Source organism: Falco peregrinus, chromosome Z, assembly GCF_023634155.1.
Source record: "Falco peregrinus isolate bFalPer1 chromosome Z, bFalPer1.pri, whole genome shotgun sequence".
NCBI classification, from domain to species: Eukaryota; Metazoa; Chordata; class Aves; order Falconiformes; family Falconidae; genus Falco; species Falco peregrinus.
The window spans coordinates 53661155-53688327 of NC_073739.1; the positions used below are offsets into that span (position 1 = coordinate 53661155).

Here is a 27173-nt window from a genome sequence, read left to right on the forward strand (position 1 = left end):
TCAAATGTAGAGTGTCACCCCCTCCGTTCTTATCATAAAAACATTCATGCATATAAATGTGTTTTGGTCTGGTGTCATGATCTTCACAACCTCTGCATAAGCCTATAAACTAGCAAATATGTTCTGTGGTACAGTATGCTAATATCTATTCCTCTTTGCATTTGCTCTGGGGAAGAATAAACATATAAATGATAATTCAAGATGTGAAGAGAAGAAATGAAAACTGCTCATTCCAGCTGAAAGTGCAAGCTTTTAACTGGGTCAGAATTTTGTGGTTGTGGTCTGTAGGTACCAGTGAACCTTTTAGTGTTTGATCTCAAAAATGGCATATCCAGTTATAAACATGGTGCTGGAACATTAATTCATTAATGCATGATAGGAAAGAGAACCATATTCTAAACTACTGAGAACATCTGCACTGTCAAACCTTCTTATTTCTCACTTGGCCAGTTTTTGTTAGGCTGATAAAAACTAAGTGCAAACAGGTGTCATTTAAGGAATGGTTTAAAGCTTTCATAGAGACCAATCTGACATGAAATTGTGCGCTACTTGTGTTGATTCATTTGCAATTAAAAAAAAAAAAAAAGCAATAATGAGACAATATCTTTTAGTTTTTCTCCGTGATTACTACCAACATTAAGGTCACCAAAATTTCCTGGAATGCAGAGCTTTTATTGTACAAGGTAAATGAATTCCCATTTAGCTAGGATAGCTGTCATTTCATTTATCTGTATATTTTCTTTCTCTACAACTCCCACTGATCAATATCATTGATTGGTAAGTTTTCTTAAGCTCACATTATTGATCACTTCTTGTCAGAGTGCCATCTAAGAAAGTTGGGATTGATGCATTTGGTCTGTTAGCAGAAGTTCTCAGTGTTTGAAGGAGATTTGCTTCTGGAAAGACTAACTGGCGGCAAGAATGCATGGTTAACAATACATAAATGTAGAATACTAAAAACAAAACTTACCTCATGTAAGACTAAAACATCTTTCTTCTCTGTACTTCTTCTGATTTGGTTGTAAGTAAATGCATTTTACTGGTAACTGGCAAAGATTCTTAAAGCATAATGCAAGAAAGAAAGGTTTACCTTAACTACCAATTTCAGGATGGACTTAGGTTATTTAATATTTCATGAAAATATAGGAACTGTGAGGTTTTATTTTTTATATAGTTGTCCTCTAGAACCTGGTTGTAATTATTTTTATTTCTGTTTCTCTGATTTTAAAAAAAGGCAGACTGTGGTGTTCTTAAATATCCTTAACTTAGATAATGTCAATGTCTTCAGGGTTTATAAACTGTAGCTTGCTATACTACTTCCTGCATTTGTTACTGACTGAAAACAGTTAAGTATTTAGAAGGCCAGAAACTTTCGTTTATTGTCACAGGTATGACGTGATCCCACATACAAAAATGATACACAAAACACCATTTTATTTTTCGCTTGTGCTTTACATAGGTACATGTATACAAGTAGTTGAAACAAAACTTAATAAAGTTCAGTCATATACCTGGCTGCAAAAAGGCAGTCACCCATCTGAAGACTTGATTCAGTACAGCTGATGTCCAAACATCACACAAGTTAAATATTTGGATCTGGGCCTGTGTGTTCTGTAGTCTTCTTCATGTGCCTTCTACATCATTCCTGTTCAGTTACACCAAATGTATAATGAAGGATCATGTATGACTAACAGTAATCACATCAAGGTGAGAACTGCATATCTCTTTTTCCTCTCCTGATTTCATAAAATCTTCCTCAGGAGCTATTAAAGGTAGCCCATGCATGTAGCAGACTACACCTTTAAGACAGGAAGGGAACGACTACAAATCCTTGAGACATTTTAACACATTTTGACAGCAGGTATAAAAATAAACTGCTGTTAAGTAGGTCTGTTACTGAGAAAGGTTTAATTCTCTTAGATTCAGCTGAACATTTAATGATCAAGTTTATTCCTGTGCCAAATTCACAGTAGCTGACCCATGTCATCTACCCTCAAGTCCACCAAAGAGGGGAAGGCAACTTTCTAGCTCAGACTTATTCCTGAGGAACCCTGTACTGCGCAGAGAGCACAGAAGTAGTTGTTTCTTTGGCCTCAGCAGAATTGATGTGACTTTGCTTCAGCTCCTGCTTAAAACCAGCAACTGACTTAAGCCAGAACTTGTAAGGAAGCACTACCTTTGCCTCTGTCTGAAAAGCATTACTTATCCAGTCTGGACACTAATTCAGTGCTGTGATTTCAGGCTTTGTCTTTAAGCATATTTTAGTCCTTTTATAATCTGTCCTTTGAAATAATGTGATGACTGAGCATCATGGTCTATGTTCTAGCCATTCCAGATCTTTCTTGCATTTTCCAGGAGATGCAAGACAGACATTGAAGTGCCCATCTGGGGATTTCCCCAGCCTACAGCTAGCACAGTTAATTAGGCATGGCTCTTCATTGCAAAGAGTAACAGTATGGCCTGGCTAAGTGGAAGAGCATAGGAGAGAACAAACTGTGTTAATAGGAGTCCATTGACAGAATTGGGAGAGGGATAGAAATTTTACCTCAAAAGCACAATAGAAATATGTAATACTCATTTTCTGTAATGTTATTGTTTGCCGATAAATTCACTTCTGTACAGAATAGCAACAACAGCATGTTTAATGAGTTAGAAGTGTGCTACAAATAAATCTTGAATTCTCAGAGTATTCATCATCTCCATTAATTGCCATTTTTAAGAACACATATTTCTAGAACATGTTACAATGTGGGTTATTTCTATTTAGTCAAGCCTGCAAGAAACTGCAAGATGCAAAGATCTCATGTAAAAGCATTCCACATTCTCAATTCCTTGTAATGACTGTTAAAGGAATTTACGTATTTCAGGGCACCAACCTCTTTCATAAAAGCTGATGTTCGTATTCAGAAAATTGTTCAGTTCAAATCAGTGTTATGAAACTTTAAAACTTGAATGCCATAAATGTAAGCACAATGCATGAAATAGTCCTTCATGTTTTCCCTCCTCTGTTCATTTCTTTTAGTGCTGGAGTCGGCAGGACTGGCTGTTTCATTGTGATAGATGCCATGTTAGAGAGAATAAAGCATGAAAAGACTGTAGATATTTATGGCCACGTAACTCTAATGAGAGCACAGAGGAATTACATGGTTCAAACTGAGGACCAATACATCTTTATCCACGATGCACTGCTGGAAGCAGTGACGTGTGGAAATACCGAAGTGCCAGCCAGAAACCTGTATGCATATATCCAGAAGTTGACACAAATAGAAACAGGGGAGAATGTCACCGGAATGGAACTGGAATTTAAGGTACTGGGATTTTATGTTGCTGGGATCCAAAAACAAATGGTATAAGATTTGATGCTGTTTTGTCCTCCACCAGTTATTTCCAGTAATCAAAATATAAGACATCAGCAGGCTGAAATTTTAATTTAAGACAATCCTTTGTCAAATATGTGATTCTATCCTCAGTTGGTTTCCTGACAAAACAAGGGTGGTTTAATCCTGCTGGTGCTTTATTGTTTCAGTAACTTGAAGTATGTGTTTGTATAACAGTTTAATACTCAAATTTCTCCATATGCATTAATGGAGCAGACATTAAAACTTTTATAAGGTGTTAAAAGGAGCTTTACAAATATTAGGTAATGCAATAGAATATGGAAAAGTAAGCATCTGAAACTGAAATTATTTGTTAATGGATAATGAGCAGAGACCATCAAGTCTGATAGTGTCAATTGTTTTTGTTATACCTGGCTTTAATTCTTTTAATCTATTTTCAACAGCGTCTTGCTAGCTCTAAGGCTCACACTTCAAGATTCATCAGTGCCAATCTTCCATGTAATAAATTCAAAAATCGCCTTGTCAATATTATGCCATATGAGTCTACAAGGGTATGCTTGCAGCCAATCCGAGGAGTAGAAGGCTCTGATTATATTAATGCCAGTTTCATTGATGGATACAGGTACTAACGCAGATGTGTTCTTATGTGAACTGTTTTAAAATTTAACAAAATGATTTAGGCAATTATATTGAAAATTAAAAAAAAAATAGTATTGAAAACTAGTATCGTTTATTGTCTGAGCATGCCATGTTTGATTTGATGGGGTTTTACATATTTTTAAAAGGTTTAGATTTTCACTCATGCAATACAGGAAAATTCTGTAAATGACATAGTCTTAAGCATTCTATTTTTATCTACCTTCAAGCCATTGAGAACTTCCAATGTGTTTTACATGCTGAAAGTTACTGAGATTTTAAGCACATTCCTGATTTGGAACCTCTATTTTTTCACAACTATTCTGCTTTAAAAGTTACATAGAAATAACATACAGTATACTCTCGGTGTCAAAGTGATAACCTGTGATCTTGGAACACTAATTAAGAATAGACCTAGCTGCCAAAAGCATTTTATACATAAATAGTTGTATAGCCCATCAGCATCTTCATGACAACACGCAGCAAACGCTCTCAGCTATGAAGCAGCTGCTAGAAAAAGGCACATAGAAGGGGCAGTATAGTTTCCGTAAGGCAGTTTAGGTGTACCTGAGTATCTGTATCCAGAGATAATTTTCTGAGCCTCTGCTTATAATTGGAAACAAACTTCATCTCCACTGTCACCCACAGGGGTGTTTCTGTTGATCGAAAGAAGCAAGAACATGAAATGTTCATCATCTTATAAAGCTATAAAGCTGCTGATCCAGAAGCTTTAAGCAGGAAATCAGTGTACTCCATGCCTGAATTTTTTTCCTGCCTCACTTTTGCTGGAGGCATCAGACTGCTGGAAAGCAGTTAATACAGAAACTGCTTGATGCTATAATTCCTAAACTTAATAGATTGTTAGACAGTTATTTCTACAAAATGAACCAGCACAAATAAGTGTTTCTTAAGTGCTTTTTATAGCACACAAAATTGAGCTATTAGAGTTGCATTAAAATTTAAATAATAATGATAAAGTAATACATCATAATATTAACAGAGTAATTCCCCTTTCAAAGTTCTAAAAATAATAAGCCATAGTTTGATTAAACAATCATAATAAGATTTTAATGTGGTTATTATTAATAATATATACATATTCCCTCTAATGTTTACCTATAAACAGAGATCATGTGTATCAATTCACTTTTTTGGTTACGATATTTATTTACTTTTTTTCAACATAGACAACAAAAAGCTTATATAGCTACACAGGGTCCTTTAGCAGAAACGACTGAAGACTTCTGGAGAATGCTCTGGGAGCATAATTCTACAATTGTGGTCATGCTCACTAAGCTACGAGAAATGGGCAGAGTAAGTACTGCTGTAATGTTCATTTACTAAAATGGTTATCATCATGATTTTTTATTATAGTATTTCATTGTTATGAAAATGTCTAAAGGAAAAGGTGAGGATATAGGTTTGTTGTTTTGAGATATCAGTGGCATTGTTGATCACGAGGTGTAAGGTTTTCTAATGTGTAGATGTATCGCAATAGACAAGCTACACATGGTATTCTGTTGTGGGGGACACTGAGATTCAGCAACTGAATTTGCATGTTGATATTCTAAAGTATACAAACAGAGCACTGCTGTTTATTGAAAAATGAGGATTTCTTTAGTTGGAAACTTCTATTTGCAGCATCTGTTTTCATAGCACTGAACTCTGAAGTTTCAGCACCCAGTTTACCGTCCTAAACTCATTCAAGTGCTGCTTAGTGTAATGGAAAGAACAAAGCAGTTTACTATCTAGACAGGATTACATCAAAGTAAAGCCAGTATATGATAAGTGAAATCTGAGTCAGGCATGTGTCTAGGGAAAAGACATGATTCAGGACATGGCTAGTGGATGCAGAGGCCAGGGGGACTTGCTTCAACAGGAAGAAGAAAGAAAACTGAAGGTGGCCTCAAGATTTAAATTCTGTTCTGTGTTGAAAATTAGGCTAAGGATAGCTCTTGTCAGTGGTATATAATAGAAATTAGAAGTATAAATGAGTTCAGATATACATCAATCAAAGGGAATCCCTCACGGTGTTGAAGATCATTTTTTATTCTAGGTATGGAACTTCATGTTCACAGCAAGACAAACAGTTCATGTTCCTGTCACTAATGGCACTTTCCATGAATATTACACTTATCTGACTGAAAAAGGTTTTATACCAGTTCACAGTAGTGATCTCAAGTAACACAAAATTTATTTTGCTTCATTATTTTGTAGGAAAAATGCCACCAGTACTGGCCTGCAGAGCGCTCAGCCAGATATCAGTATTTTGTGGTAGATCCAATGGCAGAGTACAATATGCCACAGTATATTCTGAGGGAATTCAAGGTTACAGATGCAAGGGTAAGTTAATATAACATTACACTAGTTCACATAAGTTTAAAAGAAAAAATTAATTTCTTTCTTTTCCTGCCTTTTTTTTTTTAATTGTTATTATTATTACAAAAACCCTATGGGTGTGGTTTTTTCTACAAGCAATAAAAAACAAGTAAATAAATTTATTAAATGAATATGCTTTTTGTCTAAGAAAATTAACTTCATTCAGATCTAACATTTGGGCAGCAAAACAATGTAAGATTCTGAATAACTATTTGTGCTGGAAGGATTTGAGGACCATTTTACTTTTTTTCCTTATTTTTCCCTTGAAAATTTTTGAGGGCAGTTTTTTCACTTACAGCTGTAAATATGTGGTTTTGCAACACCCTCTAGACTAAGTGAGCATGAACATTACATTGAGATTTCGAAACCGCAGAGCCAATAGCATTCATAAGAAAAGCTTGACAAGGTTTGCACATCATAATTTGGTTTTTGGCATAGCATATTTTCAGCACTCTTGTATATCTGCAGAGTATGTACATGCAGCTGTGACCCTAGCATCCTCATTTTCATACTGCATTTCTTATCTGAATTCCTGAGTCCAAAACTGAGCACTGATATAAGATTAAATATACATAAACTTTAAATATATATTTGGCAATCCTTATACTTTTCATTTCTAGCAATTTAGTCTGCATGGCAGGAAAAATTACTGACAGCCTCCATTTCTGTAGAGACTGTAGTATTCTATTTGTTTAAGCAAAGTAGCAGGATACACTTGTCCAGGAATAACTGATTACTTAGTTGCCAGTCAGCATCTAAAATATTAGACCTTCTCACAGTTAGCTAAACTGCTGCTTTTAATGTAAGTTTTAAATAAAATTAGATACTACCAACAATGAGCTAGACAGTGTTGTCACTCACCAAATCAGTACGTGAACATTTTGATTTGGCAAATAGGCTTAGGTGTGTGGTTTTGAAAAGAAACTGTAGACATACTGGATCTGTTTTTCATTCTGTTTGAAATCTAGTAAAGATCACATGACGCACAGCTTCTCAAACCTATTTGTGTTTCACAAAAGAAGAGAACGGGCTCCTAACCTAACAGCCTTTAACCACACTTGTAAGCATAGACAGCAAAAACCAATTTCACTAAAACCGTGCTGACAGTTTTCATAGATCATCTATTAAAAATCTGTTCAATCTCAAGCTGAAAGAGTTCTTATATGACATAGTTCACCAAGATCAGATCACAAAATAGCACTGATAACAAAAAGCCACAGATGTAGTTGAAGTGTCTGCAAACAATATATATTTCCAAAAAGTTCTTCCAGTTTATAGTGAGCTAGGATTTATTTTTGATTTATGAAAGTATATTTACTAATAGCTGGCAAACCATTAAAACGTCTGAAAGGGTCAAATAACTTAATTTGCCAGAAAGAGTTTTATTGGATCTGATATTAATACACCACTTCTTAAAAGTGCCAAGCGTATATGTACCTTCATGGACCTATTGTGGCATTTTACCATCACATATAAATGCTTCTCAAATTTAAAAAATCTCTTTATTTTGATGGTCCAAATTTTGTCAAACACTGCACTGGCAAGCTGACAGGGCCACCCTAAAATTTTCTAAATGTGTTAGGAAACTTTAGCTCCTTGCAAATTTACTGGAAGCAATGGTGACTACTTACCAAAATGCACACTGTGTGTTTTCTGTACTTTAGGCTTTTATGGCTGTCACACCCAGTAATTGAGGCCATCTAACTGAATTGTATTCAAAGAAAAGTAAACAGTGCAGTGGTTGTAACCAGCCTCTCTCAGCCTCTCTCCCTCTTACCTCTAAACCCATCCATAATGTTAGAGCACCACGCGGGCTCTAGCAGAGCCAAGCTAGTAAATTATTCCCAGGGACAAGAAAAGAAGCCCACTTCCCTTTGTAGGTGTCAGCAGCAAGTGTCTGCTGTGGAATGCCCTGTTACTTCTGAAAGTGAGCTGTGAATTGCTGTAAGGTGAAATTGCCTCTGTAACTGTTTCAGTCTACTGCTTCTGACTGGTTTATACTCACTTTCTCTGTAAACTTCAGAGATCAGTATGTTGCAGCAATCTCGTTTAAGGCTAAACTATTAGTGATGGCTGTAAAAGAGTATTATAAATTATACAGCCTCATCAAAAGACAACTGAATCTATCCTGCAAGGAGCAAGAAGAAATCCAAACGGTCAGCCAGTCTGTATGATGATATGTTGAAAGATCTCTGCTCCACGTAGGGATCCAAAAGTTTGTACTTTGACAACTAACTGTGCAAACTTGACAATATTTGAAAGTAAAAATTATAATGAAATTTGGCATTTGTATTTGGACTGCAGTGGGCAAGCATCTCATTAAAAGAAAGCAGCACTGTTTTCTACGGAATTGCCGGTCAGTTCCCAATATGGTCTAAAGCTAGTCTAGCATCAGACTGACTAACTTTAGTCATGTGTTCATTAAATAGCATTAAGTAACAGAAGTTATTGCCATGAAAACTAAGTCAGAGCAGCTTTCACAGACTTGCATTGAACTATTGAGCTGTAACGATCATGAAATATACCAACACAGTTGATTTAGACACACCTGAAAAACACATATTTATCTTCAAATCTACTTTGCACATGGAAATTTGTGATGTTTCAAATGACAGCCTAGGCTTAAGTAAAGAAGCATCTTTTTTTATCCTTTCTACCCCTAAAAAGTTACTGTTATTCTAGTGTAATTCTTATCAGGGTCAGAAATTGCTGAAGATTTTCTATCTCCTTCCTTAACCAACATGCTGCAAGTGAGTCAGACTTCAGGGGTTTTTTTCTTTACTTTAGAAAAGTGGGAGGTTATTTTGAAGGCAATCAACCTATTTTGTCTTCGTGATTAATTAATGTCATGTGCCTCAGGCTATCTGAAGGATGAATTTTCATTATGTCTTCTTAGGGGAAAATGGGATCACAGAGGCCATTATGAGAGAAGTCTGCATTAACAAAATGCCATTATGTTAGAAAATACTTAATTCTTTGTGTTGATGCCCACAAGAAATAAAATTGGGTAAATGCTTTTGAACAGAATTTCTTGTTCTTTAAGTGGGCAAAAACATTCCATAGAAATAGACTACTAAATTGTCACAGTGGTCTAGTGGGAATATAAGTGATAGTAAGTCAAAGAAGTGTGTGTGTGTCCTCTCAAGGAGCAGTGGCTAGAAAACACACCCATTTTCTGTTTTCCTTATTCATCTGAGACATGGTAGACAAAAATCCATAATACTGGAGGAACATAAAAGCAAAGCAAAGCATTGGCCTTCCCTTCTATTTCATTGCAAAGGTCTGTAATATCTGAGTGCTTGTGGTAAGGGGCCGGGAGGAGGGGGTGGGGGAAGGGGGGAGGGGAAGGAATTCTTGCCTCCAGCATAACTTCTTTCTTTTTTGGAGGGCCTTCTGTAATCGTTTCAATTCTTTATGAGTTTCATTTAGTAGAAGGCCATTTTGAAGACATGGCAGAGTGGGTGCTTAGGAAACAACGTGTCCAGAGGCACTAGTTCACATCAGTAGCTCATGTGCCTATGCTTTTATGCCAATGTTTTTAAACACTTCAGCTGTGCAGCTTGACAGTGTCAAAATCAAGAACAATGTTTGAAGATTCAGAACAAATTGACTTCATCTATTTGTATTGGGTTTTTTTCTGTTTATGTGTCCTGACCATTTACACATTAAATAGGCATAAGGCAGAAGTTGGCACTTAATGCTTTCAGTGGCTTCATTATAAAAATAACCATGCTGCAGTATTCTGCAGTTTAAACAATCCTGGTTGTATTCCTAACCAAAGGGAATGAACGGCCAACTTGTTTTGTGAGAGGAAAACCTTCTTCTCAATTTTTGACTGAGTCCAAGTTGTTAGTGAATGAACTTATGATGATCGAAGGGGAAGTTTATGGTTTGTTAAACAACTGCCTTGTCTTGACCCATCTACTTCCAGGCAAATGTCCACCTCCTAAAAAGCACCATTCTATTAAAGATATCATCTGCAAGAGGGCAATGACTAAACAAGTCTTACCAGTGAAGATATTTCTGCCATGCAGTAGATAAGCATATCTAGGAAATGGAGAGACCTTATTCTACCCAGTATTTGAAGGAGTTTGCATTCCACAGGATTCAAAGCATAATTTACCAAAATGTCATATAACCGTGTCAGATTGTTATGTCTTTAGCCCCAGACACATTTTACACAGGCAGAATGTCAGATGACTCTCCTATCCAGTGCAGAAAGCAATCTGTGCAATGCTGTTAATGGAACTGCGTTTCTGGGCCAGCGTGTCCAAAAGCACCAGCCAGTACCGCAACTGAAGGAGTCTTCCTAAACGTGATCTCAGCTGTTCCCCACGTCCTTTCAACGTCTTTGTTTTGTGATTGTCTTTCTGGTTGTTGGCTGACTGACTTCCAGCCACTGGAACATGCGTTTGGGATACATTATTTGTGTCTTTTGTTAAAGGATGGCCAGTCCCGAACAGTGAGGCAGTTCCAGTTCACTGACTGGCCAGAACAAGGAGTGCCAAAGTCTGGAGAAGGATTTATTGACTTCATAGGCCAAGTGCATAAAACAAAAGAGCAATTTGGTCAGGATGGACCGATTTCTGTTCATTGCAGGTAAGTAAACAAAGCCTCAAAGAAACTCATATGTAGATAAGGTTTTTTCCACAGTTGATTGCTGATTGCAGTGAAGGTGTGTATGTAAATGTATTTCACAGGTGAACTATCAGAAAATGTAATCAAATCAAAGATCTAAAAAGGAACGCATAGGACTTCTTTAGATGAAGCAGGATTTGTTCTGTGATATCCCATTTACAGGGAGAAGGTTCTTCTGAAATATGTGGAAGCACGTGATTTTTTCATTTTAAAATGTCTCCTAATGCAAGGTAAAAACAATCTGGTCAATACTACACGCAGAAAAGAGTAGGAAGAGCCTTATCAGAGGCTGATATATCTGGTTTTCTTTTTTCTTCACTGGTAATTAAAAGTGAGACTGTTACATTGGTGGGAATTGCTAGCTGTAAACAAGCTAGTTACACCTCAGTAGTTCACTATAACAATCAAGATGAGACAAATAAAAATGGTAGCTACCTCAAGAAAGGGAATGGATTAGAAAGTGCTGATTCAGAACTTTGCCTGTCAAAAAATCACTGAGGTTTGGATTGGTGAGTTCTAACTTCAGAATGTAATTCCCATTTTTTGATGTGATGACTTCCCTCAATTCCTTTACAGTTGGTATGCAGATGAAAACAGCTAGCAGGGTGTGTAGGAATAATCTAGGGTGGCCTTTTTTAATATTCTTCTATTTTTTGTTTTCTCTACAGTATTCCAGAGTCTATAGCAGATGGCCAAAAATAGTGCCTTTATCTCTTATCTCTCATTTAATAAATTGCTTTCTATAAATTCCATTAGGATTTTAGATACTCATTTTTATAACATTATCTTTTGGTAGATGAAGTGTTATTATTTGTGTAACAGAGATGCAAAATACTGATACAGGTTCCAAGTCCTTCTTGCAAGACAAGTAATGCGCCAATACTATCATGAAGACAAAATGAACAAGTTTGGTCACCAGAGCATATGAGTGTATGGAGGGAGAGAGATTTTTGTGCTTCCAGAGCCATGAGCAACCAGAAGTTGTTAAAACACCAGTGTGTTTTAACAGAGATCCTTATGCTCCCCTGATCTGAAAGACTGACAAAATAAGTGTATCGGACTACTTGAATCCTATTATTTTGTGTGGGGCTAGAAATGTTTATGGCCTGCTAAGAACAGCAGAGCAGAGCAGTGTTTGGGATTCATTTGACAAGGGAAAGTGAAGGACAACCATTATTAAAACAAGCCTTATCCTTCCTAACATTGATGAGTTTTGAGAGCAGAGGAGTAATAAGCAATATTTATGCTTTTATGCAGACATACATAAGAAAGAAAAGTGATGGTATTCTTCTAAGTTCTTTGTACCATGCAAACATGTCCACTTGTGACTGCAATGAAATACTGCTTGCAGTAGGTTATGCATCCCTTCCAAATGGGTGTGATCTTTCATGCTGAAATGATGGAGATTTCTGCCATTGACTTTGGTAGAAACGAAATCAAGTCCAGTATAATTCCTCACGGTTTGGTCTTTAATTGTCTTATCATCATTGTAACAACAATTTAACAATTGTTACTGCTAATCGTCATTATCAGCGTTAGTCAACTTACATGAATAGGAAATGTCCCTAGCAAATTGGTGAGTTTAGTTGCTTCTTTCAGGAAGCACAAGATCCTGGGTACCTGCACTTTCCTAGTCTTTGTAGAATTACTGTAATAATGCATCCACTTTGTACCATGATGTGGTTTTAAGGTTTTCTCTTGTACAGAGGAATTCTAGAAATGGCAGACTCCCCTGGTGCCCCTTCCCTGTGGTTTCCTTGCCACTCTACACATTTTTCACGTTTGCTTTCTCTGTTGCATAGTAAACACCTACCACCCTCAATTTTAAATTGTTCTTCTTCTCTGGCATTTTTACAAATAGATTGGTGTTTTACAATTTACAATTTTTTAACTTCATCAGGCAGTTAATTTAAAAAAAAAAAAAAAAGTTAAAAGAGCAAAGGACTGTTGACCTTGAAGCAAAATTTCCACTTCAACCAATTTTTGGTATTTATAGTCTTGTTATCCCAGCTTTTAGCTGTAGAGTAAGGAAGACCACACTTTCCTAGCATGCATTCAAGTTTTGTTTTTAACAACAAACTCTTCGTGCTTACAAAAACATTGATACTTCCTCATGGCTCATTAAAGCGTCCTAACTTTGGTTTCTAACTGTTTAAACTTTGTTGAATCATACTACATCATGAAGTAGTGACTTCACCATTTACTAAATTCAGGATTCTTTAAAACCTGTCACATTGCTTCATTAAATGTCATGGTAGAATTCACTTTGCTCTTTGGCTTGCTCTGAAAGTTCACTGATCATTAAAATGCTACTAGTACTGATATGGACTTCCTCTTTAGAAATCCTAAGCATCGTCTGATAGGAATTGGTGCAATGTTAAAATATGCTTGCCACTTTCAGGGGAGCAGTGGCAGTTACCCATAGATTTTATCAAAATATTACATTTGATGGCTTGCTAGGAATTGTAAGCATTAAGATCTTTCCATATTAGTATTTCTTTGTTCACTGTGTAGCTTTTCCAGCACAAGACAACAAATTAATTCCCTCCTTTTGCTGAATTAAAGAATTCTGAGGAGTTGGGTTTTTTTAAGTTTTGACTAATATGTAAGACTAGAACTTTCCACACATATTTAGAAAATTGTACCATTTGTTGTTGGATATCTTTAAATGGTTGAGTAATAGCAATAGCAAGGAGAACAGAAAATGTGAATCTGCCTTCACTCTACTAGTCGCTTTCCGTACTACTTGGTTTAGATCCCAATGTCATCAGCTCTATAAAGTCCAAGCAGGTTCCAATGCTATTTTACCAGGATTTTTTCAGCATGTTTCTTAACCATTACCTTTCTAATTTACCTCATCAGGGAAAGGAGACCTTACACTTCAGTTTCTCTAGGATGATTGTCATCACATATAGGTAAACCAGTAATGTCTGGTTATTTTGTCAGTATGTTATTTTGTCAGATTGTGCCTCACGTCTCCTTTGGCTTCAGCTCTCTGAAGGCACACAGGATATGCAAAATTGTTGAATCAAGTCACACATATTTAATAGCCTTAGAAGTGCACTGATCTAGGTCAAACACTAACATACCATCGTACAATTTCCAAACATCCGATTTCCAAACAAGTCTCATGAATTCACTGGGTCTCTGTCATAGTCCATATCAATGTTCAGAGATCTTCAGTCTGTCCCCGCTGTTGATGTTCTTCCACACTGCTGTCTGGTGAATAGTTCTTACCAATTTCCAGCTTCCCAAGTCTATCTGAGTGGACAAAACCTTGTGAAATTTTTAGCATTAACAGTGAGATGATGGGGTGCTTAATTTCCACCCACACAAGTTCAGACTTGAAAAGTCTTTTTTCCTGTGTAGTTAACAGTCTCTTTGTCCAAGAGACATCCTCATGAATAAATTATTGTTTAATTTTAATAACTGACATATATTGGCTCTATTGATTACAGGTATTTCTGTGACTTCTTCGTTGTTTTAGCCAATAGCAGAAACCCAAGACAGAAAAGAGAGCAAACAAACCATACATTCAAAGAAGGTATTTCAGACTAATGTAGACAGACATAGTGTACATATGTCAATATTGGAAAGCTAAAGATCCAGACTTTAATGAAAGCTCTGTCTTAAGGGTTGTTTGTTTTTTTTTTTTATCCATTAATGAAATTGTAGTGTGAATGAACAATTTTAATATTAATTGGAAATCCACGCAACTATCTTTAACTAAAAGTAGAAAATAAACTAACACACTGAAGATGTGCAAAACAGGGCATTGAACTGAACAAGCTAAAGTGAAGCAAGCAGTAGTATACATTCTAGCATCTTTTTCTCCTGTCTGTTTCAGCGTAGGTCATTGGCAGCGAACATTCTCATTTTCCATTAACGTGCACTGATTACTGCATATCTGGATGAACAAATGAAGTCATTTTGCAATGAATCGTAGAATCATTTGGGTTGGAAAAGGTCTTTGAGATCATCAAGTCCAACCATTAACCCAGGACTGCCAAGTCCAACACTAAACCAAGTCTCTAAGCACCGCATCTACACATATATTTAGACACCTCCAGGCATGGTAATGACACCACCTCGCTGGGCAGCCTGTTGCAATGCTTTACCACGCTTTCAGTGAAGAAATTTTTCCTAATGTCCAAACCTCCTCTGCCTTCACTTGAGGTCGTTTCCTCTTGTTTTGTGACAAGTGCTTTGGGAGCCAAAACCAACCCCCACCTGACCACAATCTCATTTCAGGTAGTTGTAGAGAGCAGTAACGTTCCCCCTGAGTCTCTGCCTCTCCAGGCTAAACAGCCCCAGTTCCCTCAGATGCTCTTCAGAAGCCTTATGCTCCAGACCCTTCACCAGATTTATTGACCTTCTCTGGACATGCTGCAGCACCTCAACAAGTGAGGAGTCCAAAACTGAACACCGTATTTGACATGCAGCCTCACCAGTGCCAAGTACAGGGGATGTTCCCTTCCCTTGTCCTGCTGGCCACACTGTTTCTGGTATAAGCCAGTATGCTGTTGGCCTTTGTGGCCACCTGGGCACACTGCTGGCTCATGTTCAGCTGGCAAAGAAGACTGGAGAGTCAGGAAGTCCTTAGTAGCATGTGACATTTGCTGGAGTGCAACTATTCTTCTGAATGCAATGTGGTAGTTTGCTGTGGAATTTTGTTTAATGGGCCTTTACCCATATAGAAATCTGTACATATACAGTGAGTTGAAATCAGAGATATTTGTCAGCCAATTCCTGCAGCATTAACTGTCAATTAACATTCCTTTTTTCCCTTTTTTTTTTTTTTTTTGATGCAACAGTGCAGGTGTTGGAAGGACTGGAGTATTCATAACCCTAAGCATTGTCTTAGAAAGAATGAGATATGAAGGTGTTGTAGATATTTTCCAGACTGTCAAAATGTTAAGGACGCAGCGGCCAGCCATGGTACAGACAGAGGTGAGCAAAATAGTATCTATATACAATGGTGATAGAAAAGAAGAAGTATTTCTAAGGTGAAATGTGCACAGATAAAGACTGTATAAAATGTGCTTACATTTGTATCTTAAGTCATATAGTGACTATATGACCACAGTGTGAAATCTGCCATAAAGATACCGCAAGGACTATTTCCTGTTACAGCAGTATATACTGCAGGCTGGGGAGGAAAAACATCATTTCAGTAGTGGATCCTAAATTATAGTAGTTGAGGAAAACCATTTTCCAAGAAACATTACCCACTTTTTCTTTGAAACTTTGTTTCCTGGCAGAAATGTGTGGTAATAAAGAAGGAGGCAAATTGTTTCTGCAGGTGGATCCACTGATTTTTTTTGTTCCTGGAGCAAAGTATTGTTCATGGCTTCCGATTGAAACTGTATTATTTTCATGGTTTTCTACACTTTACATCACCAAGCAAGTGGCTGTTTGGCCTGAAAATCGTAATGGTAAATTCAGCATTCAGGAAAACTGTAGTGTAAATAATTTCTATGTGCAAGAATGCCATAGAAATAAGGAAAGGATAAGCAGTATCAACCGATGTCCTGTGCTTGGGACTGTGTCATGTCATAAAGAATACTTAAACTTTTTTCAGATGTACTTAATTTCTACTTAAATTTCTGAACAGGAGGCTTGAACCAAGCCAGAGCCAATAGGTTAGGAGAACCAAGCAAAAGAGCAAGGGAAGGGAAACACTTTAGGTCATACATCTATTTACTATAATTTGATTGATTCTGGCCTTTAAGTTACAGTTCGTGAAATTTAAAATGTTTCCCTAGAGTTTGCCATTTTCCACAAGAAAATTAAAATTTTCCAATAAAAGCTAGGTAGTCATTTTTAAGAAGACAACTTCATAAAAGCTTATATGAAAAATAAAGAGAGACTTATTTTTAATCTTGTCAGTTAGCCAAGTAAATCCATTTCTTTTCCATTACCATCATTCTTCTGAATAAGCAAAATGAAAAATTACTACTTTCTGTCATTTTGGTTCCAAGAAATAACTCCAGTATACATAAAAACTGTGCTTCTTGGAGCCTACCTGACAACTACGGAGTTCAGATATGCAACATATTCTCCCTAGTACTACTTTGACTTATTTCTGTATGCTACCCTTCGTCCACACTGCTGAAAGTACAAGTGTTTTGTACTCATTTTTTTCAGGATTCTGTGGAAAACAGATCTCTCCTTCAGTAGTATGCCAGGAAATCTGATTCTTAATCAATTCTTCAAGTTCACAGCACTTGAACTCCATGTGGACCTCCCATATACTTAAAATTTATGCATATGTCTAATGCATTCTCCCACTGTTCCAACAGGAAGCAGGAAAGAAATATTAGTGATCACAACACTACCTTGAAGCAGATATCTGATGAGTTTCCTGGTCTCCAAAAGAATTTTAATTGTTATCTTAACAAGTATAAAGCATGTGGGGTTACCACATAGCACTATCAGATAAATAAGCAGACCTTCTTGATATTTTAGGTGGATTTCAGAAATAACTTTTTTTTTTCTTTTTTAACATTTAAACCCTGAGTGGCAGTTGCAAATGAGTGCACAGATGTGCCATTGTAATATGTGTGCAATATCACATATATGTGCAAAAGGACTGTTGTGCATGGGTTAGAATAACACAAAATACCAAATGCTGGATTCACCAGAGGTATAAGCAAATCTCTCACCACACTGAAACTTTTCTGTTCTTCTGGGTATTGGTTGAAACACCATCTGTTTTCATGTTAGTAAGGTGCTTTAGCTGCGTATTTATCTCTTAAGGCCCTTCTCTTGCCACAGGCTGTATTATTGAAAGGTTGGGATTGCCTTTGCTTCCTGAACATGATTTTTAACCTGGTGGTTTTCCATACAGTATTCCATATCAAGGCTGTGATTAATTTTGTCACTTAGTATGTTGGATTTACTATAAAGTTATTTGGATATTTTGCTACTTATTTTCAAGTACATGGAGGAAAAGCATCTTAGTATGCTCCCACAAGAGGAAAGCTTTGTATTGATATTAAATTAATACAGAATAACAAATGGTCAGTGCCTGGATATATAGCCTCTGCACAAAAAGAAGCTGCATTATGTGGAAAATAATACTGCATTAAATAAATGTCTAAGTTAATCTGTTGTAACTCAGACTGGTTTTCTGTTGATGTAAACATGAGAATATTACTGAGCTGCAGATGCCTCAGTGATATTTGTCTCTAGCCACATAGAAGCTCTTAGTTGAAAGAAAATAGAAACCAAGCAACAAGCTGTCTTTTTGAATGCTTTTGTTTTCTATCTGTCTTTCTCCAGGATCAATACCAGTTCTGCTATCGAGCCGCACTGGAATATCTGGGCAGCTTTGATCACTATGCAACATAAAAACCCATCGCGGATTTTTATTGCAGGCCCTTTAAGATCCAGAGAGCCGCTTCTGAGCCATACGATGTGCTTTAGAAGTACTTCTTAACTCTTAGCTAAGGAGCGATTATTGGGGATATATAAAATAAAACAAACAAACAAACATAATGGGGATATTTAAAACAGAAACAACAACAACAAAAAACCCTATTCCATGTGGACCAAGAATTCACAGTTTAATAACGTAACCATAATAAAAGAATCCTGACCACTGAGGCGTCTGAAGGATCTCATTTACAGATACCTCAAGGATTCGACATTGGTTGAAGTGAAAGGGAAGAGGAAATTAATCAAAAGGATGGTCATCTTGTTCAGGATTGCATGCTTTTGCAAAGAGGAATTTTGAGAGAACTGCAGTTCAGTGCAAGGTGTTTGCTAAAAGGTTGGGTCCTGGCTTCTCAAACAAAGACTCTTTACTTCAACATCACCCCTTCCCATCGTACTGCTCATCATAACACTTTAGGGAAAATGTGGGAATGTTTAAAGAGAAAGTCCTTGATTTAGTTTTTTAGTATTGTAAAGATACTGCTGACCTGTGCTTCATTTTTAACTGTGTAAACTTTTTCCTTTTTTTAACAAAAGTTTATCATTCAATGAAGTGAATTAAACAAAAGGTTGCATAACTGTTAATCTTTTTGTTTAAAAACTGCAGATTTTTTTTAAGCTGTAGAACTGTTATCTGTAATATTGTGCTGTAGAAATGGTAAATAATTTGAAAATTTGCACATTTTTGTGCAGTCCTATATTTATCTACAGTACCACAGTCTTGTTAGATATTACTTTTACAGTTTTGTTTGGTTTACTTTTCTTTAAGAAAATATTCATTGTAATCAGTTAAATCAGAATGGGGCTTTTTTGTTTCTTTTGGAATCAACAGGGAGGCGCAAAGTATAAAGATGCTGCTAACACACACACACATGCACACGTATGCACATGCACACCCACACCCTCTCTCTTTCTATATATATATAAGTACTTGTATGTATTACTCTCTACCCTTGTCTAACTCTCTGTATAGTTACAGAGATACAGATAGGTAGATATTCACACACATACACATGAACATACCAGTTCTTCCATACCTGGATTTATCAAAGTATTGGGAAAGTTTTTCAGCATACTGCAATTATATTAAACTACTATTTGATCATCTCTGCATTTCCAAGGTCCATAAACTCCTGTTTCAAAGGGAAGTGAGGAATGCACATCATTGATATTTGAACATCATCTCTATCCCAAGTAATATTTCTATACACATTGCCACTTGAACACACACATGCACACCATGCACACACATGCACACATGCACACAGAGTACGTGATTTAGGCTTCCAGTGAAGTTCAATATTTGTAACACTATAGTGCAATAAGAAATCATATTATTAAATGTAGGAGGTGTGCATGTGGGAAAGGTCAGTGCATATCCCTTTAGGAGGGGAGAATGTTGTAATATACTAGGTATTAAGATGTTTTAAAAATGTATTCAATAGTATACTGTCTGTAGTGTGTGCTATATAATTTACATTTATTCTGTGTAACAGGGCAAAGCCAAACACACATTGCTCTGTGAAATCAAACATTTTGTGGCATACAGCATTGTTTGGGGATGCTGGGTTTTATTTTAATTTTACATTTAGAGTGCCTTATATTTGATGCCTATTTTGAATAGCATTTCTTTAAGTTAGCTTTCATTTGTATTTAGTTCAGTTTGTTTGTATTTCTGTTATTCTTTTCAAACATTTTAATACATGTATCAGACAATTTTGAAAAATATGCATTTCCAGTTTCTAATCAAGTATGGATGGTAATAAATAATAACCCAAAACTCATAGGAAGTCAAAGCCCTTTATCTTTCCATATGTCCAATAACAGACCAGCCCGCAAATCAAAAATCTATTTCTCGTTGGCTTTTCAAAGCCACTGTGTCACTGGTTATAGTGTTATCATTGCAGAGATGTAGCAGTACAGTAACAGTGGTTGACATCAGTAGTGTTCAGGCATCTTTTTTTTATTATTATTAGTAGTAGTGTTACTATGGGGCAAGTCCTGCTAATTTGTTTGTGTCAACAGATTGCTAAAGTCAAACCATTGCTTTCAGTGGAAGGGTTTATGTAAGGCTGGCAAGACTGAGCCCACAGGATATATTTCAGAATTACACTAGATTTTCTTCAAGGGAACAAATAAAATTCTGTACACAGCACAAAGTACTTTTTTGAGACTCTTAATACGATGCCATTTACATTGACCCTCATTTCCATCATGCCTTCTCCATTTTCAGTACATGAGTATTAAGGGAATTCTTTCTTTGGGGTTTCAAATAGGAGCATTAGTATGGCTTGTCAATGTGACCTCAACCGTTTTTTCTCCTTCTTCCTCTTTTCCCACTTCTGGCAGAAAGAAAAGTATGAAAGACCAAATGCTAGCAAGCATTTCATTTGAGCACTTTCATAAAAAAGGCACACACACACACAAAAAAAAATCAAAACAAATATATATATATGGAACAGAAGTATTGTAGAAGGCTACCTCAGAATGAGATTCTATGACTTACATCTGAACCAGGGAAGAATGTGCATTATGATTCTTTTTCTTCTTCTTTCTTGATTTGTATTTTAAAATAATTATAGATGTACCAGACTATGTGGTGTGGTCATGTTCTTCAACTCAAATGTAAGGGATCAGGAAAACAATAATCAGAAGAGCATCATTTTGGAAACACAGACTAGGGAAGATTCTTGCACACTGGATCTCTAAAAGGATCAGCACATTGTCCCTAGCAGACTGTCTTGCAAGCTCCAAAGAAAATGAGGAAATAAAAATTAAAAAAAATAAAAATAAATTTAAAAAAAAAACAGACCCAATTTGAGAGGAAAACTATTGTACAACTAAATATTTGGTTTAGGTTTTTATGTTTCTTAAATAACTGTTAGCATCATTGATGTGCATTCCACTTTCTGTGTTCTTATATACAGTCACCCTAAAGTTAATTTAAATTGTGAGCATCTTTGTCTGCATACGTCATCCATTTCCAAGCTTAAAATTGGTTTTGTCAGCATAACCAGTAAGGTGCTATTATTTACGTTTATCTGCGTAGTTGTGTCTAATTATGTAATCAGTTGCAACGAGGGGGGAAACCCCACAAAATATATAAAAGTGATTTATACAGAAGTTTAATTTAGCTCTTTTTAAAAAAATTATTTGAGTGGTTAGATAGTGGAGAGGATGGCTGGAGGAAGGAGTGGCCCTCTAGGGAGATTTGCACTTTCTATATATACCTTTGTACTATGCACTGCCCTATTGATTCTACACCCAATAATGTTATAACTTGAACCCATCTGTAAGAAACTGCTTATAAAATCCACTTGTGTGTATTTAAATGACACAGAACATGTAAAAAGGAAAAAAAATGTTTGCAATGACTAAAAAAAAGCAACTGCTTTTTTTCCTTTTTTTCTCTCCTATTTTTTCTTTATTTTTCTTTTTTCTTCTTTTCCTTTCATTTCTTTTATTTTCTTTCTTATTATTTTTTTAATTTATTTTTTGTCTTGGTGCCCTGATACTCCACAGATATCAGAAGGCTGCAGGTCTCATCGTAACCATCCGTTATGTGGCTTTGCCATTCAAGCTTGGAGTGTCTTTACAAAGATAATAAAAAATTGTGTTCTTTGCTCTTGTTTTGGATGCATAGACTGAAGAATTTAAAAAATTACCTTGTAAAATGGCTTGTTTAAAAAAGATACAATTACCTCTAATTAGTAGTACGCGTAAATGTTTTACAGAATGAAAGGCGTGCTTTTTATTTTCTTACTTCGTTACATTGGTGGCGAAAGAAAGTCTGTATGAAAATCAGTTCTTTGCTGACACAAGTTCCATTTGTTACAAATGAATTCTAATAAAATGTCAGTGTTATGCAGCCCTGGTCTTCTTTTTCAAGCAGTACTTTTGAATCAAGACTTGTTTGGTCCCTCTTTGTGATAAAGGAGTTTAATTGGAACCAAAAAGCAGTCATTAATCTTCTTAACTAGCAGCTGGACAGTGGAAAATGTATTCTTAGGTTAGCAAATATATATCATCTCCAGCAGCAAATTTTGAGCTAGCATAGGCAAACTCTTTGGCATAAATTCCATAGCTTCATGAATGTAATTGCAATTATCACACTGTACATGCTGCAGTTGTTCCCCTTTGTGCTTTAGAAATGTATCCTTACACTGAGAAAATAGCCTTTTTTCCATTTGTAGGTGCAACTCAAAGAGGGCAAAGACATTCACATATCTGGAGCAAACTGTGGATTTTTCAGTCCTACAGATTTGCAGGTTCTGGAGTAAATCCAAAGTCACTAGTCAGAATTCAGTTATTGAAATTGTGGCAAGCAGCCATGACAGATTTTTAACTCTACTATGCACTGCATGTGCAGCAAGTGCAAACAAGTATCTGTGAAGCTGCTATCCAAACTGCAAGTCTTTTCAAACACTTTTTAAGGGTTTTAGATGAACATGCCAAGCGTATTGACAGAAGATATAAGGGTCATGGCATGGCAATCTAGTCAGAGAAAACATACAAGAGTCTTGCTCTGTTTGTTTGTTTTGAAAGAGGGCAGGTTCTGCCCCCAAGATCATTTTTGTTACTAAGGGAATAGAGTCTATCAGCAATTAGTATTAAGTATGTGTTAATAATTCTCTGTGCTGGAAGGATGTGCAATTAGACTGATTTCTAAGAACTTGCATTGTTCTTAGCTTACTTTCCACATTAAGATGTGATAATAGTGTAAATGTGAACCCTTGGTATTCTTAAAGAGCCTTATTAATGTTTTTCCACTGACTTCTGTGGATTTTACAATTAGTGCTTTGCAGGCTGACTTTAGCTTGAACTTTTTCTGCATAGTCTGTGCAAGGTGGATTGAAGCTGTGTTATATAAGGGTTTCTCTAACTATTTGAGCGGCTTTAGATGGTGCCCTTTAATGTCAGCATTGATTTCTTTGGATTTTCCTGTTCTGTGCATCTAGCATGGGCCAAAATAAAGTGTGAAAATGAATATTGATTAAAAGATTCGGCTATGTATGAGTTAATACATTTTAAGTTGATGGTTTTTAACAAGACTAGTTCCAATCATGCTTCCTTCACACAGAAAAAAAAAAATTATATCATGTACTGTCAGATCAAGTTAAGAAATGCTGTTGACGTGAAATTAACCCAACTCAAAGCAAAACAATAGCTACAGACTTTCAAAATAGTAACATATGCTTCTTTTCAATATTAGACAACTTTTGAACCAAATTTCCAGGTTCCCAGAATCTCTGGTATTCTTTCCCTCTGGTATCTCTCAAAAAGACAGTCGGTCCTGATTCTAGAGCAAGAGAGTATTTCCACCTGTGTGTATTTCTTTTCCCACTGCCCACTTCTCCCAGTCTGTATGAGCTTAGGTCCCAGTTTGTATGAACTTAGGACAAAAGTGAACTACTAGTAAAGTTATAAAATGTATTGAAGAAGTACTGATAAAGAATATATAGAAAGAAATCAGTCACTAACCAATGTCCAGAACGGGTCAGTAACCAATAGATCAGTACCTAATGAAACCTAAAGAACATTGTAGCCATCACCAGTCAAGAAAGGGATAGAAAATGATCCAATTTGCTGAGTCCTTTTTGCTTCAGATGGGAATATGACATTCCTCCCCTCCCCTTCCACCTCCCCACCCACTCCACCCCCCAGCTTTATAAGCAGAATGATCTTTAATTACTTTTCACAGACTTTGGAATTTTGAGGAAAATAACCAGCAGATTTGCTGATGTGTAAGCCAGCCTACCAGTGATAAATTACTTCCTCTTCCATAAAACTTAATATAAAAAAAAATATGTATCTTGCCTGTGGAGCTGCTGATTCTATGAAATGGCCTTGCATTCTGAAACCTTGAAATTTAACATCTTCAGACAATCAAATTTCAACAATAGCACTGGATCAAATTGGCAAAAATGTCCACCAAAGATACAAAATGGTATCAATATTACTTACTCTGTCAAAGAGTAGCTTCAAGGCAGTTTCAGAAGTGTGAAGTAGTGGTACTATTTTTCATTCTGTCACTGCACATGGGGAAATGAAACACTGATGGTGTATGAGGCTACGTACCTGTAGCAGTTTTTTATTTTAAGACCTGTGGCAAATTTTTTGTTTTATTTTGGGTTTGGTGTTGGTTGTTGTTTTTTGTTGTTGTTGTTTTGTGTTGTGTTGTTTCTTTTTGATTCTATTTCTTTATTTTATTTTATTCTATTTTATTTTGGTTTATTTTTAAGGAGGGGATATTAATGCTGTGCTACTGGCTGCAACTTTTGGAACGTTACTTAATTCATAAAACTGAAGGATTTGTATAATGTAGTTGTACTGATATTCAAGATAATTTTCTCTTTACACTGTCTTGTGTGTTTTAAACAAGCTGGTTCTATCCTCCAGTTCTACTTATGAAGGGTACCATAGTAGAATGCAGATTATTTTTCTACCACTAATGCAATGAGTCAAGATGGGAGGAAACATCTGCCAACTAGCTTTCAGAGGAAAGCAGAATGATAACCTGCAAATGAGACATTGTAGTGAATAGAGATCATTTTGCATCTAGACTATAAATAGTACGCTTTTGAACCCAAAATGCGTTCAGCTTGCTTCTGACAGCAGAAGTCTTTATTATTGTAGCAGGAACAAGCAAACATTTCCTTGCCAATAAAAGCCATTCATTATGTATTCCACAGCCTTATTTCATCTAGAATGTAAATCTTTAAAGTCAAAAAACTGCCTGGCAGTGTCTTTCCTTCTCTCATGCAAAAACAACAGAACAGAATGTGAGATTTTCTTCACTGGAAGAAATTATTTGAAAATACATGAGGATTACTATACTTCTGGTCTTCAAAAATATGGTTTGTTCTTGAAATCTGGTAGATTCTAAAGGACTTGAATGAGCCCAGCATTCTACTGTGGTAAGCACTTTACAAGCACACAGCAAGTTCTGATCCATACAGCAAAAGAAAATAAGGCATCATCTAAAGGCTGTATGTGGCATTTCTGAGTTCATGAGGAAAGTCAGTGTCATCGCTGACTCTGAAGGCGAACTAACAACTACAAGTCATCTTGTTCAGACACTGTGGTAATTCAAAGCACACCAAAACCTGCAAAAATCAGTCGCTAATGTTGAGTACCCAGTAACCCACTGAACACAGATCTGGCAAAACAGCCATCTTTCACTTACAACATGTAAAACCATGTACTTCTGTTCCATACACATAAAATGTTTGTCAAGTTAGTACAACATCCTCTCAGTCTACACTTTCAAATAATATTTTGCAAACATTCCACAAATTCATGCCTTCTGTTTGAACTGCTTTTATTCCATTTCCCCTGTTAGTTTCCTATTCCCTTTTCATCTAATGCTTATACTTGTTCTTTGACTTTTAGTGTTTAGACTTGGACTTTTAGTCCCTAACAGTTTTAGAGAATTGGTACCCAATTTAGACCACCATGCAGAAAACAGGAAGAATAGGGTGAGAGCCAAACCTGTGTATTCAGCCTAGAGGCTACAAAATCATTCTTAACTCTTGTAGAATGTGGCTGCAGAATAGCTCTTATGCAATGAGTAGGCAACAGAGCAGCTTCTCAGCATGGTGAAGTAGAGCTCTCTCTTGGACAAAGAAGAGGAAAAATGTGGACTCCTATTCAGCTCTAATATAGGTATGGGAAATAACATAATATTCCAAGTGGTGCTTTGAGGTGTTTTAAGTTTGGTTGGTTGTGGTTTGGGAGTTTTATTATTTAAAAGGAAATATTTGGTTTTATTGAAAATTGATACCAATAAGGAGTGTTTATTTTTAGTCTACTGGTTTTGGCTGGGATGGAGTTAATTTTCTTCGTAGCGTCTCATGGTGCTATGATTTAGATTTGTGAGCCAAGCAGTCTTGATAACACCACAGTGGTTTAGCTGTCACTGAGTAGTGCTTACACAGTGTCAAGACCATTTGTGTTTCTCATTCTGCCCCACCAAGGAGTAGGCTGGGGGAACACAAGAAGCTGGGAGGGGACACAGCTGGGACAGCTGACCAAAAGGAAATCCCATACCATATGATGTCAAGCTTAGCGCTAAAAGCTGGGGGAAAGCTGAAGGAAGGGGAGATGTTTGGATTTAATGGCGTTTGTCTTTTCAAGTAACATAAGATGCCCCGCTTTCCTGAAAAAGGGCTAAACATCTGCCTGCTGATGGGAAGCAGTGAATGAATTCCTTATCATTTCACTTTGCTTGGACATGCAGCTTCTAATTTACCTACTAAATTGTCTATCTCAACTTGGTTTTCTCACTTTTATCCATTTGATTCTCTACACATCCCACTGGGGTGTGGAATGAGCAGCTAGTTGTGTGGAGCTTACCTGCTGGCCGGGGTTAACCCACAATATTTGATTACTGATTTTTATTGTCAGGCTTTACTTCCAATGCTGACACTGACCAGAAACTGCAATTGATGCTCCTGGAGAGCAAATCACAAAGAATCTGTTTCTGCAGACTCTTTGAAGGAGCAGGAGGACAAACACAATGGTCAGGCCCAGGAGTTACAAAACAGAAACAGAATGTTACTGTCTAGAAACTGTACATAATAAGGCATGAGTTATAAACAGTACGACAAATGCATAAACACTATCAACATTCATTGAGTAATAGTAAATTTCTGCAAATTCTATAGCAAAAGTACAAGTCTGCAAACAAACCTCACTGATCAGACCACTGGAGCTTCAATTAAAAACCTTGCTCTTACATGCACT

General features: G+C 36.4%; 1 protein-coding gene across 10 annotated transcripts in view; it reads left to right on the top strand.

Annotated features, from left to right (window-relative positions):
* Positions 1–22292, top strand: part of PTPRD (protein tyrosine phosphatase receptor type D) — a 380554-nt gene extending 358262 nt beyond the window's left edge. For all 10 annotated transcript variants that reach the window (XM_027792790.2, XM_055791311.1, XM_055791313.1 and 7 more), the window contains 7 exons: positions 3023–3308; positions 3782–3960; positions 5162–5288; positions 6192–6317; positions 10798–10952; positions 15806–15941; positions 18276–22292. In XM_027792790.2, coding sequence (XP_027648591.1) covers positions 3023–3308; positions 3782–3960; positions 5162–5288; positions 6192–6317; positions 10798–10952; positions 15806–15941; positions 18276–18344 — 1078 coding nt within the window. In that variant the 3' untranslated portion in view covers positions 18345–22292. The remainder of the gene's footprint in view (positions 1–3022; positions 3309–3781; positions 3961–5161; positions 5289–6191; positions 6318–10797; positions 10953–15805; positions 15942–18275) is intronic.
* The last annotated feature ends 4881 nt before the right edge of the window (positions 22293–27173 follow it).